General features: G+C 55.3%; 1 protein-coding gene across 7 annotated transcripts in view; it reads left to right on the top strand.

Moving 5' to 3' along the window:
* Positions 1 to 13,472, top strand: part of COL16A1 (collagen type XVI alpha 1 chain) — a 51,814-nt gene extending 38,342 nt beyond the window's left edge. For all 7 annotated transcript variants that reach the window (XM_043909557.1, XM_043909554.1, XM_043909561.1 and 4 more), the window contains 16 exons: positions 72 to 134; positions 3,209 to 3,280; positions 3,456 to 3,509; positions 4,136 to 4,180; positions 4,397 to 4,441; positions 4,737 to 4,790; positions 5,212 to 5,265; positions 7,249 to 7,299; positions 7,600 to 7,689; positions 9,161 to 9,196; positions 9,772 to 9,816; positions 10,655 to 10,843; positions 11,204 to 11,270; positions 11,979 to 12,155; positions 12,328 to 12,405; positions 13,122 to 13,472. In XM_043909557.1, coding sequence (XP_043765492.1) covers positions 72 to 134; positions 3,209 to 3,280; positions 3,456 to 3,509; positions 4,136 to 4,180; positions 4,397 to 4,441; positions 4,737 to 4,790; positions 5,212 to 5,265; positions 7,249 to 7,299; positions 7,600 to 7,689; positions 9,161 to 9,196; positions 9,772 to 9,816; positions 10,655 to 10,843; positions 11,204 to 11,270; positions 11,979 to 12,155; positions 12,328 to 12,405; positions 13,122 to 13,324 — 1,323 coding nt within the window. In that variant the 3' untranslated portion in view covers positions 13,325 to 13,472. The remainder of the gene's footprint in view (positions 1 to 71; positions 135 to 3,208; positions 3,281 to 3,455; positions 3,510 to 4,135; positions 4,181 to 4,396; positions 4,442 to 4,736; positions 4,791 to 5,211; positions 5,266 to 7,248; positions 7,300 to 7,599; positions 7,690 to 9,160; positions 9,197 to 9,771; positions 9,817 to 10,654; positions 10,844 to 11,203; positions 11,271 to 11,978; positions 12,156 to 12,327; positions 12,406 to 13,121) is intronic.
* Positions 13,473 to 15,988: the final 2,516 nt, after the last annotated feature.

Raw genomic sequence — 15,988 nt, 5'->3', positions numbered from 1 at the left:
TCAGGAGGAAGAAGGAAGTGGAGCTCCTTTCCAGCCCGTGTTCATCCCTGCCTGCTCCTTTGTTGGTTTAGGGTCCCCCTGGATTCCCAGGCAAAGCGGGAGCACCTGGCCCACCCGGCCCCCAAGCGGAGAAGGTGAGCAGGACCCCCAGGTTGGCCACACTCACAGATCTGAGCCATGCAGCTCCTAGCCCCTGTCTGCCCACTCCCACCCCCCCACACCCAGTATCAGGCCTTCAGAAATTCAAGAACTGACTCAGTTACAGCCAGGATGGGCAAAGAGACTCAAGAATGGGCCCAGCAACTGCTGTAGGGCACCAGGGCCGGGGCAGACCAGTGGGTCCCCAGGGCTGGGTCCAGGATGCCTGCTGGCCTCTGTGCCACCAAGCTCTGCACCTCTCCCAGTGGGAGAGGGTGGCTGGGGAGGAGGCAGAGGGGTGTAGTGAGAGGTGGCCCACTAGAATGTGACAGGCTGGCCTGGGCCAGCTTGCAGCTCCTCCAGGGCAGGGCAAGGAGTTGAGGGAAACACAGCCTAGACTGGGAACCCCCCGCCCAGCAACGGGAGGAGCTCTGGGCATTTGCCTCCTGGGTCTGACAACAGCAGGAAAGGGGAATGGGCCTCCGGGGGAGCCAGGCTCAGGGTGTCCCCAACGGCCAAAGAAGGAAGGCATGGCCTGTGACCTGGTGACAAGGGTAGGAAGGAGCAGCAGTCGGGGAGCGCCCACACTGGCCATCCCTGGGTTTGGCTTTGGGACTAGCTCTGCTTTTGGTTTTGGTCTTTAGGGCTTCCCTCGTAGCTAAGCGGATAAAGAACCTGCCTGCAATGCAGGAGACCCGGGTTCAATCCCTGGGTCGGGAAGATCCTCTGGAGAAGGAAATGGCAACCCACTCCAGTATTCTTGCCATGGAGAATCCCATGGACAGAGGAGCCTGGCAGGCTGCAGTCCATGGGGTTGCAAGCATCGGACATGACTTAGCATCTAAACCACCGCTGCTTTGGTCTGGAGGCTGACATCCCTGACTCAGACCGCCCTCTGGACTTCTCCAGATGTGACAGGCGGGCGGTGTCAGGAGGCCCGGAATGACCTGTGAGGTTGGGATGGGAGGATCACGGCCCAGAGGGAGGGGCAGGAGGTCTGTAGCCTCGTGGGGAGCCTCTTTCCTCTGAAAGCTGGAAAGGACTCCTAGAAGGGGCCACCTTGGTCTAGGTTCTCACTGTTCAGGTGAAGAAATGAGGCCCAGAGAATGCTGGAAGGCCCTGGGATGCTGGGGGCAGTCCTGGAATGCCCCATTATTCCAGGGTGCACAGCAAGACAGCCCAAGAGCTAAGACTTGCCCCCCCATCCCCAACCCCACTCAGGAGAGCCCCCACACTCTTGCTGCCTCCCGGATCAGCCATGATTGAGGCAGTGGTGGGTTCCACCTCCCTTCACCTGGGTGGCGGCCTCTGCCAGAATCTTCCACGCAGGCTCTGTATCCAGGGCTGCCTGCTCTCCTTAGGCCAGTCATTGCCGTCTCCCAAACCTCTGGCCAGCGGTTCTCCAGCTTGACTCCCTGCGGGGCCGCCATTTCCTGGGGTTGTGCTGACCCCTCCTGGTAGCTGGTGGCATTGCAGTACCACCCGGAGCTCTCTCCCCCGGCCCCCTCCCAAGGGGTCTCTGGCTGGAGCCCTTCCCCTTGGCGAGGCCCACAGCCACTGCTCCAGGGCACCAGCCTCTTCCCCCTGGGGAAATGCTGCCACCACCACCCCCAAACTCAGCTGCCTGCCTCGCCCTCCCTTCTCCGATAAACATTCTAATTCACCCCCACCTTTGCCCCTGCTTTGAACTGTCAGTGGCGCCCCAGTGCCTGTAGCAGTGTTTTTCAGGCTTTATTTTGTAGTCCCCAAGGCTTTTCCCTCATAGCTCAGTTGATAAAGAATCTGCCTGCAATGCAGGAAGCCCAGGTTCGATTCCTGGGTGGGGAAGATCCCCCGGAGAAGGAAACGGCAGCCCTCTCCAGTATTTTTGCCTGGAGAATCTCATGGACAGAGGAGCCTGGCAGGCTGCAGTCCATGGGGGTTGCAAGAGTTGGACACGACTTAGCAACTAAACCACCACCACAAGGCTTTTTGCCACACAGAATCTCATGTGAATGCTCAAATCTATAAAACAGACTTGCCCGGCAGTCCAATGGTTAAGACCTCGCCTTCTGATGCAGGGGGTGTGGGTTCCATTCCTGGTGGCAGCGCTAAGATCCCACATGCCTTGGCGCCCCCCCCCCAACAACAAAAAATAAAACAGAAGCAATATTGTAACCAATTCAATAAAGACTTTAAAAATGGTCCATGTTAAAAAAAATCTTAATAAACAAATATGCAAGTGGAGCTGCTCTGGCTAAGCTAGGGGTAGGGGTCTGGAGTCCCCCCCGGGTCTCCACTTTGTGCCCCCAGCCCCTCCAGGGTCCTCTGGGAGCCCCCAGGCCCTGAGAAGTAGTTTCAAAGCCACTAGTCCATTTGATAAAATCTAGTACAGTGTCCTCCCCCAATCTAACTCCTCCAGCCTCCTCTCCCCTTCCCCCGTCCCCATCATACAGGCTCCGCAGACACCCTGGCTAGAGCAGGCATGTCACCCGCTCCAAACCTTTATCCTTCTCTGAAGCCCTTTCCCCCTTCTCTGCCTGCCCAAATCCCAGCCACCCTTCAGAGCCCAGTGCCCGCAGACTCTTCTGTGACACCTTCCCTGACCCTCACCCCCCACCCCCGGCAGAGTGAGCTGTGCCCTCTTCTGAGCGCCCAGTTCCCTTCTGAACACCCAGGGCCCCTGACTCACAGAGCACAGGGACTGTTGCATTGCCTGTGGTTGTCGTGGGTCTGTGACTCTCACTGGACTGTGACCTCCTAGGGGACAGGAGCCACCCTTGTTCCATCTGGGGGATCAGAGGCCCAACCTGCATTACCGAGCACCTGCCAGGCCAGTCCCTGGTCAGCCCTGGGGAAGGTGCTGGACTGAACAGGCTCTGTCCCTTCCTCGTGGAGCAGACAGATCTTCTTGGGCAAGTGGTATGTGGGATACAGCCAGTTAGACCAGAACCGAACTGGGATTTGAAGCCAGCTGTCCTGAGTCTAGTAGCCACCAGCCCCTGTGGCCCAGGGTCCCTTCTCCTGCTGGTATGTCCAGGGGAGGGAGAGGGACAGGTCCTGCTGACTTTGTTGGGGGGCTCGTTTCCAGGGCAGTGAAGGGATTCGAGGCCCATCAGGTCTGCCTGGTCCCCCTGGACCACCAGGATCTCCCGGGATTCAGGTGAGTGTGTCCCAGCCTGACAGATGGGGTGTGTGTGTGTGTGTGTGTGTGTGTGTGTTTAGGGGTCGGAGTGGGATGAGGGGTGGATGGGGTGGAGAGGGTGGCAGAGCTGGTCAGGCTCCCACCTCCGAGGGCTCCTGTGCAACATGCAGAAATGCCTCATCCTCATTTCCAGGGCCCCGCCGGTCTGGATGGTCTGGATGGGAAGGACGGCAAACCTGGCTTGAGGGTGAGACGTGGGCCCAGGAGGGCACCCCCCTCCTTCTCCTTCCTTCCACAAGAGCCAAAGCCAAGGGAACCCTGGTGAAGGGAGTCGAATCTCATCCCCCACACTGCTTTCAGGAGGTGCCCCCGCCTTCCCTCAGTCTGCCTCTCACTGCACCCCACGTCTCTGATGGCCCCAGAGCCCCCTGGTTTCTCCATTCTTCCGGTCTGCCTTAACCAGGTTGGATGCGCTGGCAGGCAGTAAAGGCAGTACATTTATACCCAGAAGCTCAGTCAACTAAGAAACTAGGCTGGGCATCAGAAAGAACCGGCTGCAGACATGGAAGGACCTGAGCAGCCCTGGCTCCTTATGCCTGGTTTTGCTGGGGCATCTGAAAAGGAGGGGGCCATGGCGAAGGGCAGAGCATCCAGGTCAACTGCCTTCTGTACCCAAAAGAAGGAAAACAGGTTCAGAGAGGGGCCAGGATTCACTCAGGGTGCACAGCCAAGTCAGAGGCCAAGCCCCACGTGACAAACCCTCCATCCTGGGAGAGCTGGGGGAGGGGCTGAAGAAAGGGGGAGACAGTGGTGAATGAGTGGGTGCAAGCTGGACAAAGCTCCTGTCTCTGTGCCCCTGGCCTCTTTCCCTAGGGGGATCCCGGTCCTGCTGGCCCTCCTGGACTCATGGGACCCCCGGTAAGCTGAGCTGTAGGAAGGGGCTGGGAACTGGGAGGTTCCAAACCTGGGCAGGTGCCTTGGTGGGCAGGGCAGCTCCCATCCACGTCCCTTGGAGACTGAGTTATGACTTTGGATGGGTTTGACTTGTTTGACCCAGGGAGGGAGGAGTGGGAAGCGGCCTCTGCTTGAGGCCTCTGCTTGAGCTGATGTGGCAGCTCCTGCTTTTTCTTCCAGGGCTTCAAGGGAAAACCTGGCCATCCTGGCCTCCCAGGACCGAAGGTAAGGACCTGGTGACTTCCGCCAGCCAGGTTTTCTCGGCTCTTCTCAAGGCTCGACCTTGGGCAGATGGCAGCTGGAGTGGACAGGCCACTTGACCCTTGACTGAAATGCCATTCCAGCTTCCAGGCCTTCTGAGGCCACCGGTGCCTGGCGGACCGGGTCAGGGCTTTGCCATCTGCCAGCCTAAGGGCATCAGAGTGGGGGCATATGGCAGGACCCCTCTGATGTGGGGTCAGTTGGAGTGGCAAAGCCAAGTGGAGATCTGGTGAGCCCCAGATACCCCTCTCTCCTCCAGGGTGACTGTGGAAAGCCAGGCCCCCCAGGCAGCAGTGGCCGGCCCGGAGCAGAGGTAAGGGCCCAGGGTCTACGCATGCTGCCCTTAGACAGCCCTGGGTTCTGCTGAGTCCCGAATGCTGCCACTTCCTCCCTCCTCACTGGCAAGGTGGCTGCCTCTGCTTGGCCTTCTGGGGGAGGTTTTCCCCAAATCTGCACATCTTCACCTTCCCCTCTTAAGGCTTATAACTGGCTCCCCTCCCTATGGGGTCACTGCTGGGTCACTAACCTTCAAAGGCCTGGTCTCTGCTTCCCCCTCCAACCATACTCACAGGTAGGGCTGGTCCCCTAGGGCTTAGACCTAGAGGCCAGGGCTCGGCGTGGTTCCTCTGGCCGGTGGTGTGTCTCATCTGCTCTGCTCAACCCTCCCCTACCTAACAGCCCGTGTGTGTAAAGTCTGTTTCTATGTCACTTCTTCCTCTTTCTGGCTCCTGCAGGGTGAGCCTGGTGCCATGGGACCCCAGGGAAGACCCGGCCCCCCTGGCCATGTTGTGAGTTGACCTGTTTTAGTCTCTGTCTCTCTAAGAGTTCGGATCGCATTGGGCTGGGTGGTGGTGGTGGTGGTGGGCAAGCTGATGGTGACTTGAAAGAACTGACCGCAGGAGCAGCACCAGCCATGCAGAACCAGAAGGGGCTCCGGGCTCACCCCATCCAGCAGTTCCCGGGCTCTGTGCCATTGTCGTTATTTTCTGGGCACATTCGAGTTTGCTTATCAAACAAAGATCATTCAGTTATTCAACAAGTAATCAGTGAGCACCTGCTCCATGCCAGGCACTGTTCCAAGCCCTGGGCTACGGCAATGAGTGAGGTAGAAAGGTCCCCTGATCCCAGAACTTCCACACGGACACAACATGTTGATGATTGCGGAGGGACCAGGCGGTAATGTGATGTCCTAGGCAGGGCTGGGAGGTGACTTCCCTGGAGAAGTGGTCTTTGAGCAGGGGTCCAAATAACATGCAAAAGCCAGCTATCGAGTTGACTGGGGGAGAAGTGTCCAGGCAGGGGTGTAGCTGCTACAGAGAGCATGAGACAGGCAGGGCATGGGGGAGTGGAGTTTGAGGAGGGCGTGAGTGGGGACGGGAAGGCTGAGCTGGAAGAGGTTGTGGTGCAGATGGTGAAGGACCTCAGGGCAGGAGGAGAGGAGAACATGCAAGTGGAAGCAGAGATGTCATGGACAGACGGATGGTAGTGGTGGAGCGGGTGGACCGACCCCACAAGTGTTTGGAGGTAGAGGACTTGCTAATGACTCAGATGGCAAAGGGGCAGGAGGTGGCAGAAGGAGAGGAATCGAGGATGACTCCTGTTTGGCTCGGGCAGCCGGGTGAGTGGGTGGTGTGTTTACTGAGAAAGGGTGACTTGGAGAGGAGGTTTATGAAATAATGGCTTTCCCTTCTCCTTGACGCATCTGTAACGCAGATGACTGCCAATGGGCGCCTTTGATCAGTGTGACGGCTCCGAGCTGGTGGGGTTCCAGAGAGGAGGGAATACACTGGCTGTATGCTTTCCAGAAGGCTTTTGGAAATGTTAAAAATAGATCAGGACCCCACAACAAGAACTCTTGGGGCCTCATCACTGTTTTTATGGCTCTCAAGGGGTCCAGCGACCTTGCATTGGGGACCCCAGGTCTAGCCCTGTCCGCCCCCCACCTCCACATTAGAGAGAAAGAGTCGCACACTCTGAATTGTGGAGACTCACTAGGGGGCTGGGGTGTGCAGGGCTCCTCTTCCCACCTCCGTCCATCCAGCTCAGCCCCCTGCTGAGGGCTGGCCACTCCTGCCCTAGAAGGCTTCAGATGAGTAGAACAGAGCCCGTGCCTCCGGAACTTTCCATCTGTGAGCACAGAGGGAAGTGCTCCGAGAGAGACCCGTGTGCCCCCCGGGTTCAGAGGAAGTGTCGCTCTGACCAGGGAGGTGATGCGTGAGCCGGGCCTCCGGGGCGGGATGTGGAGAGATGGGGCAGGTGGGAGCCCTCTTGTGCGGTTGAGGCTCATCACCCCTAGTGATGGTGAGCGGCAGGGGACCAGGGAGCTTGGGGCTTACCTGCGAGGATGTTGGGGTTGGAGCTGAGCCCCTGTCCCTCACCTGCCTCCGCACAAAGACAAGCTCCTGGTCTCTGCTCCCCCCACACAGAACAGAAGGAAGGTGGCTGGGTGGGGACTGTTGGGGGTCCTCAGAAGACATCCAGGCCCACGTGCCGCATACTTCACCCCCTTGCGCTTGGTTCTGGCTCCCAGATCATCCCCTCAGTGCAGGCCCCAGTTGTACCGCTCGGCAAGCAGCAGGTGTGAGCATCCTGTGTGCCCAGGGATCCCCAGGCACAGATCAAATGCAAGAGCAGATGGAAGGAAGGCTCAGGGAACAGGATGGAGCTGCCGTAACCAAGTTCAGGGCTTGTTCCTGCGGTTGGTCCCCCGCCGCCTCCCGGGGCCTCGTTATGGGAGCCTCTTTCCAACCCACTGACTTGTCTCCCTTTAGGGGCCGCCGGGGCCTCCAGGCCAGCCAGGCCCAGCTGGGATCTCCGCAGTGGTGAGTGCCCTGCTCCTCCTCGGGCCCCTCCCTCCCCGGTGTTTGTCCCTGCGTGTCCCCATCACCCCTCCTTCCCTCTTGTAGGCCTCTCCTGCCTCCAGCCAGTCTCCCTAACTGGCTCGGGGTGAAGACTTTCAGAGAGGCCTGGAGGCTACCCCAGGGTCCTTCCCCAAGTTCAGGCAGCACCACCTCCCTCTCTGGGGCCTCGGAATTGGGGGACAGGGTCCCTCGTGCGCAGTGTCTGCCTCTGGCTCTGTGGGGTTCACTCTTTCCTCCCGCCATCTCCAACTCTTTCTCTAGGGCCCGAAAGGAGACCGTGGAGCCACTGGAGAAAGGGGCCTTCTAGGTCTTCCAGGCCAGCCTGGCCCCCCTGGACACCCCGGGCCCCCGGTAAGACCCCACCTCTTAGGGCACAGCCCTGGGAGAAAGGGCCAGTGGACTTTGTCAGTTGCACACAGCCCTGCACTTCGGGGGTCTCTGGGGAAGGAGAGGTGTTCAGCACCCCGATGGCAGCTTGGAGCTTGTGCCCGAGGATCGCATCCTATTTGGAATAAAGGGCAGGCTGTACAAGCCAGCACTGGGCCAGCCACGCAGCAGACAGCTGCCTCTGACCTAGCGCCCACGTGCACGTCCCTCCTCGAGGTGTCAGATGGGGAAACTGCTCCCTGTTCCACCCCTGTCCCCTCCCCAGGGGAGCTTGTTGGTTGCATAGAAAACCTGTACACGTCAGGCACCCAAACGCAGTGTTATTGCTGGAGCTGTCTCAGCAACTCCAAGACCACTCCGTAGTGTCAGCATGTATACCCGGAGCTGTGATACACTGGTCCGTGACACTGGGCTGAATAGTAACCTACATGCTTGACATGTTGTCATTCAATCTGTACTGCAACCCTATCTAGTAGGTCTGATTGTCCCCGTTTTACAAATGAAGGAACCAAGGCTCAGCAAGGTTGAGTAGGTTGCCCAGAGTCACACAGCTATTGAGTATAAAGAGGCTGCCTGACTCCAGAACTTGGGTCCGGAGCCACGCTGTGATACTCCCTCTTTCAGAGGTTCCAGACGGGTGGACCACATCAGGTGGAACTGACTGCCAGGCTCAGGGATGAAAAGTCTCCCAGGGGGCTGGGGCAGGGACCCAGGTCTCCTAGCCCCCAGGCCGGGGTGCTTTCCACCCAAGCGGACTTCCTTCTGGGGGGCAAGAGCAATGCGTCTGGGGCTGGTGCCCTGGAATGGAGTGGACGACTCCAGCCCATCTGCCAAGAGGCCCGAGTCTTGCCACCTACTCCTCTGACTCCTGCCATGGACCCTGGGCAAGCAGGTCCCATCAGTCCTCCGTCCCTCCTGCCTACAGGCTAAGAACCTCCAGGGTCCCCTGACGAATCTGCCAGTTGCCTTGCAAGCATAGATTGCTCTTCCCCAGCGTCTCACTAGAAATGGGCAGGGCCCAGGGGGCAGTCTCTCCTGTCTCAGGGAAGGAGTGGACACTGAGGCTGCCCTGGCCAAACTCTGGGACTTCATCAAGGACAGAGGTTCACAGGTTCACAACGTTCATTCAGCAAACACTGAACATACACTCAAGAGCCAGGGAAGGTGCGAGATGCCAGGATCTCAAACAAAGAGCAGGGCAGGTGCAATCTGCTCTTCCCTCCCAGAGCTCAGTCAGGGGGTGGCCGGGGCCAGGCTGGAGCATGGCATGGGGTCTGAGTGTCCACAGCCTGTGCCTAGAGGGTCGGGGGGAGGTGGGGAGGATTGTGGCTCCTAGGTGGAATGGGGGCTGGCCACGCCTGGTGGGCGAGGTGAGGCATGAAATGCCAAGCTGGGTTGGGGCTCATCACAAGCTCCATTGCTCTCTGCTCCCCAGGGTGAACCCGGCGCGGATGGCGCAGCTGGCAAAGAGGTACCATTGTGCTGGGCTTCTCATTTTCTCTCGGGGATGCTGCTTTTAGCTCCTGGCTTTGCCCTGACCCCTCTTCATTCACTCAGTAAATGCTCCCTGTATGTACAGACCATCTCTGGATGTAGATACAGGCAACTGGTGCCCTTGTTATTACAGGAGAGGAACTGGGGACTAGGAAGAAGGATAAGAGTGAACCTTATTTTTCATTCTTTTTTTTTCTTTTAAACCATATACCTGATCCAAAAAAGCCAATGATAATAATAAAGTTCAATTAAACATCTCCTGGGGACCAGCTCTTGCCAGGCCCTCCTTTTCATTCTGACTTCTCACCTCTCTCTGTCTGTGACAAGGGACCCAGCTAACACAATAATAAGGGCCACATCCTGGAAACGTAATTCTCCCTTCAGGCTGCCCACGCTCTTGGCAGGGAGGTTCTCGTCCTTTCTCGCTCAGAACCCAGTAGGACACAGTTTGGGGGCCTGACGCTTTGGAAGGTCCTTTAATGACACCTGTTCCCCCTGGATGGTTTGGAGATGCTGTCCAGACTTCACCCCTGACCTTCTGCTTTCTTCTAGGGACCCCCTGGAAAGCAGGGACTCTACGGACCCCCAGGTCCAAAGGTGAGTTGGGCACTGGCTGGGTTTGAGAGGAGCAGCTCATGAGTTGATGAAGCCCAGCCCGAAGCTCTGACTTTAGTCATGGAGAGGAGACACAGCAAGGCCAGTGGGCAGGGAAGAGAAGTGGGCGGAACTTGGAGCAACCTCGTCTCTGAAGACTTCTCATGTGGGGCTGTTCCAAGGTTCTTAGCTATGGTGGGAAGAATGGAACCCTTGTGTTCATTCACTCCTGACTGATTCATGCATTCATTCCGCGAGCATCTGCTTGGCTTTGCTCACCTTCCAGGCCTTCTGTCCTAGCCTTGGGCCTGGTGCCCACTTAGTCCAGTCACATTTACACTGGAGCCTGTTGGGTTTTAGATGCAGTGCTGTGGAATCAGAGGAAGGGAGCCTGGGATGTCAGGGAGGCTGCCCAGAGAACAGGGACCTTACAGCCGAGTGGGAGGAGGACACTGGGAGAGGGAAGGCATTCCAGGCAGAGAGGACTAAGACACATGGCTGAGTCAGAATTACAACCAGCAAGGCGTGCCTAGAAGCACACAGGCAGGAAAACGAGGCTGGAGAAGACGTAGTCAGGACCCCATCATGATGGCCTGGAATGCCTGGCCGAGGAATTAAACCTTTATGCTGAGGGCAGCTGGGAGACATGGAAATTTCTCAGCAGGGAGTAAGAACATGAAAACCATCCTTTAAAAGGACTGCTTTGGGGGCAGAGACACGGGACAACCTGTGAAGATGCTGTGGTCCAAAGGGAGATGCTGGGGGCAGACCACTGAGACACCGTGAGATAAACTTGACAGTACTTGGCAATGCTGGACTGTGTGACTTCCTGTCCTTGTAGGGTGACCCGGGACCTTCAGGACAGAAGGGCCAGGCAGGAGAGAAGGGAAGAGCTGGCATGCCTGGCGGGCCTGGCAAGAGTGGCTCCATGGGACCTGCGGGGCCGCCGGGTCCTGCAGGAGAGAGAGGCCACCCTGGATCTCCGGGACCTGCGGGGAGCCCTGGATTGCCCGGGGTGCCTGGCTCCATGGTAAGGAGGAGGCTGGCCGCCAGGGGCACTGGTCCCACAGAGCAGGCATGCGAGGTAGAGCGCAGACCATTTTAGAAGCTCCTGTTTATGCTCTCCAGAAGAAGAGCGTGACCCCCATATGGGTGGTTCTTAACTGTGTGGGAGACTGGAGGGGGTTGGGGACCGTTTCCCCGGGAAGATGCACAAAATGTTTTCTTCCACTTTAGGGGGATTAGGACATTGGCCTCAGTGTCTGTGGGAGGCTTCTGGGACCTTTGTTCCCCACCCCTCCCATCCTTTATTCCCACGAAATCTATTCCCAGGAGAGATGAGCCCCAGACTTGAAAGTGTGATTGAGGCAGGTTTCTTCTCTTTCCTCAGGGAGACATGGTGAATTATGATGAAATCAAGAGGTTCATCAGACAAGAGATCATTAAAATGTTTGATGGTAATTGGCAGCTGACTGGCTGGCAGTGGGTGCTGTTCGCCCTTCCCAGCTGCTTCTTCACCCCACCCCAGCTTCCTTTCCCTTAAAGTATCCACCCTCCTACTTACCTCGCTCCCCCACTTACAGGCATCTGTTCAATTAGACTTCAGCCTTTCCTCTCACCTGCTCTGTTCAGAGACAAAATGATTCCCTCTTGCCCCCACAAACCCCCACTGAAGCAGAGGAGACAGACAAGAAAATTGATATCAAATGCGTCTGCGGAGAGTGAGCTCTAAATAGAGGGGCACGCAGCAGCCTTAAGATGGCTGGGGTGGTTTCATTTTCAGCTTTTTCTCCTGTTGATTTGTTCATCCAACATCAATAAGCTACAGACTGGGGAAAACATGGACCCTTCCAGAAGGGGCTAGGCATCTTGCTTGGGAAGCAGACCTTGAATGCCAAGCAAGGAGTCTGGACTTTATTCTGAGGCGGTGGTGGATTAATGAAGGCTGCTGGAGAAAAGAGATGCTGGAATCAGATCTGGGCTTCAGGAAGATCACTGTGGGGAGCAATGTGGGGGCGAGGGCACAGGCGACCACTTAAGAGATCCACCTGTGTGTTCCTTGCTCTGACATCCCTCTGAGGAAAGGCTGTCTTGGACTCCACGCCTGCAGCCTGTTGTTCTGAGTCCCCGGGTGCCCTGTGACCCGTCCCTGTCCTTTCCTCCAGAGAGGATGGCTTACTACACCTCCAGGATGCACTTTCCCATGGAGATGGCAGCAGCTCCAGGGCGGCCGGGGCCCCCAGGGAAGGACGGTCCCCCAGGCCGGCCAGGCTCCCCGGGATCACCGGGACTCCCCGGTCAGATTGGCAGAGAAGGACGGCAGGGTTTGCCCGGGATGAGAGGTAGGTCTGCCCTCCAGTTACATGCCTAGTTCTTGGGGGAACAGAGAAGCATTGCATGAGGTCTGTTGTGAATATAGCATTTGTGTGTATATGTGTGTTTCAAATAATCTGACCAGGTGTATCATTTTTTTACTCCAGGATGGTACTGCTTATCTTATTTCTTTTGTTTCAGGATTGCCTGGTACCAAAGGTGAAAAGGGAGACGTTGGTGTTGGCATTGCAGGAGAAATTGGTCTCCCCGGCCCCCCAGGTAGGAGAAGCCAGTCTTTGAGACTGTGAATCTGGAACAGCTGAGAGCTCCTTTCTTGATGTTCTTTCCATAACATACTTGTGTAGAGTCTCAAAAAACCATAGGCCCATCAACCAACATTTATAGTAGTGGCACTGTGTATAAGAGGCTCTACTAGGGCATGTGTGTGTGGGGGGGCAGGAGTGTTGAGGATTAGGTGGGAGATCCTGTCCTGTTCTCAAGTCCTAACCTGGGCTAGCATGGCACAGTGGAAGAGAGTCAGATGTTGTGGGCCAGGGAATGCAGGCTCGGGTTCCGCTCATCATCTTACTGGCTATATTACCTCGACGAGCCTAAGAGAGAAATGACTCAAGTCTGATAGCCTGATTCTGAGATGTAGCTTCACCACGTAGCATGTGTGTGACGTCTCTGAGCCTGTGTCCTCATCTCCAAAATGAGATAATAGTTCCCTTCTCATGGAATCGTTGCGACGATTCAATGAATAATGCAGAGAAATCACTTGGCTTCTGCTTGGCAGGTGGATAAAATTAGCCAGTGGTATTATTGTTACTGTTCAGTTAATGTAAGGATCAGATCAAGTCTTCATGAAAATATGGTGTGGCTGGAGAAATAGTCATCAGATGTAAGGTATTCCTATTATTTACCATGACTGTTATTTCTTCTTTTCTTATGACCTGGGTTTCCTGATTTCCCTTCTCTGATCCTTCCTGCCTTAGGTCCCCAGGGTCCTCCAGGGTATGGCAAGATGGGCGCGACTGGGCCGATGGGCCAGCAAGGCATTCCTGGCATCCCTGGCCCCCCAGGCCCCATGGGCCCGCCAGGCAAGACCGGCCACTGTAACCCCTCTGACTGCTTTGGGGCCATGCCAATGGAGGAACAGTACCCGCCCATGAAAAACATGAAGGGGCCTTTCGGCTGAAATCACCATTTCCATCAGATGAAGGACTCCACTGGGAACAAATGGCTCAAACTTTATAGGACTCTGGACGGGTTGTGAATGTTTGGGATTTTTTTAATTGCTATTAATATTTTTTTATCAATAAATAAAGAAATAAAACTATCTGCAATCTCAGTGCCACTGGGGTTTCTCTGGGGCTGCAGCTGCATCTCTGTCATCTTCTTCTTGTCATTCGGTCCCAGGATCAAAAGGGGGCATCTCCTTCATCGCCTGTGGTCAACCAGTAAAGCTGTGGAATGCTGCTGTAGAGAGGGTGCCCAGCTCAGCTCTCCTCTCCAATGACTCTTCTGAGTCATCCTTTGGTCCTCCGGACCACGCCTCCTATCCTTCATGGCACACTTCTCCAAGTCAGAGAGGGGGCACTGCTCAGCCCCTTCTCATGAATGAACCAAAAGCAGTTTGAAGACCTCTTCCCAGCTCATAAAGGCCACTCCCTATTTTCTTCCCTAAAAGAGGTGGGTGTCTGGTACCCCACCCACCCTCTTCACCTCTGGGGTGTGACCCAAAGCCCCATCCAGGATGCACCTTGGGAAATGCCACTTGGTGCTGAGGTACATTCATCTATCTGCCTGACAGCTCTTCCAAGCAAGCACACTCTCTTCTTGCCACTCCAGTAATTCCATGAAAAGTCTGTGTGAACAGGAGTAAAGATAGGTGGCAGCCCCTCGCCCAGGGAAGCAGGGAGTGCTTCTCCAGGAAATGATATGGAAATTCCTTCCTGTACTGATGGAGAGCCCTCTCACTCACCCTCCTGGACTGCACATGGCATCTTTTGTTATTCTTGGTTAATCTAGCACGTGGAGTGCTTTTTCTGTACATCTTTAGCCCTAGGCCTTCAGAAAGAGGTTGCATCGGTGCAAAGGGATCACGGGCAAGCCACAATAAGATCTGAGTTCATGGGCCTCCAAGTCCACTGGGACTTTGGTGGTCCATCTGCTGCCTCCTTCTCCATTTGTGAAAAGGCTCAGAAGAAGAAGAAAAAAAGAAAGATGAATATTACAGAAACATTCTATCTCAGACTTCTTCCTTTTCTGCTTTTCAGATCTCTTGATCCTGATGGGATGCCTGCCTTGTGAGAAAGCAATAGGGCACATCCAGGGGGACTTCCAGAGAAAGCCTTTTTACTGGCCCCAGCTTTCTGGAAGGTTTATTCAAGTTGGATAAACTTCAAAGGGATCACAGAGCAGGCTGAGAAATGTACCCGAAGTCCAGATGCTTATCCAAACTGCCTGAAGCTTTCAAACTGGCTGTCAAATCTCTCCAGAGCTGGCATTTCCAGCACGGTTTTGAAAATTCCCTTCCCCTGTTGAGCCCCAAATGCTAAGAGCTTTTCGGAAACTTTGACCTATTTTTTTCCTGCCAGGAGCAGAGAGGTGTGCCAGTGACGAGAGAAATGAAATAAGGCAAACTCTTGAGGCTGCCAAGTGTCTCACATGATACTTTTAGATAAAGGAGGAGCCAGTTCTTATTTGATCTCTCACCAGCAATTCTCAGTTAACCCTGATTCCAACATAAAACACGAAAAAGCAAACCCATCCTCTTCACATGGAAGTAGCAGCCAGTTTTTGACAGTGGACGAGGACAGATGTTAAAGTGCTCCCATCGGAAGGCCAGCTTCTTTTCAACCCAATCTGTGAAGCCCTAACTGACGATGGGCTTCACGATAAAGAGCACATTGGCACGAGTAGAAAGAAAGAGAAGGAAGGACCAGCTGTTGAATTGAGCAGGTTGGCTTTGAAGGCCAGAGGGGGCAAACCGCTATGAGGAAACATCAAACCCATCCCCTCTGAGGACCACCAGGGAATGGATCCTTACAGAGTAAGGATGCTTTCTTCTCTTTTCTCCTTGAGTCACATTCATACTACTCCGTGGGATCCTACAACAGGCGAGGTTTAAGCTTTCATGATTTGAGTGCTTGTTTCCCTGGAGTTGGAAATAGCTGTATTTTCCTGGACCATGAAGAACCAGATGGGAAGCTGAATTTTATAGTCTCTTATGTTACCGTGGTCAGCAAAAAAAAAAAAAAAAAATCCATGGATTTTGCTCATAAGTAGGAGTTGGGTAAGCTTTTAGGGAAAAGCAGGAGCAGCATGCACCTTCCCTTCCTTTCAGGGAGCTCACTCACATTCCTGCCTGTCTTCATAGTGTATTTATTTCAGGCTTTGAGGGCAACACACAGATCATGAGGATTGGCAATTGATGAGTACATTTCCACTTTCTATTTTGTGCCGGGAACAGTACCAGGCTCTGGGGATTCAGAGGCAACCTAGACAGATAGGGCCGTGCCCCCACAGTGTCTAGCAGGGGGACAGCAGAGTTAAACAAACAGCTACAATAACGTGGGGTGATGGGGCAGTACCAGGCACCAGGGGAGCACAGAGCTGAGAGACCTAACCCTGTCTAGACAGAGATAGATGTAGGCAGACGGAACGTCGTGTGCCAAGGTCCAGAGATGACTGGGGGCAGCATGCTGAGTGATGAGAGACAAGGGCATGTGGTTGGAATGTGGAGTGTGACGGAAGGAGATGATGGGAAGCCAGGGTTTCTTGTGAGGCTGTGTCGAGTCAGGTTTGCATAACAGGGAATTCTTAATTTGAGAACCCCTCTCAAATTTGAGTGAGAGGG

This window comes from Cervus elaphus, chromosome 8 (genome assembly GCF_910594005.1).
Source record: "Cervus elaphus chromosome 8, mCerEla1.1, whole genome shotgun sequence".
Taxonomy (NCBI): Eukaryota; Metazoa; Chordata; class Mammalia; order Artiodactyla; family Cervidae; genus Cervus; species Cervus elaphus.
The sequence above is the reverse complement of the archived record's forward strand: the minus strand, read 5'-3'. Positions and strand labels throughout refer to the sequence as shown.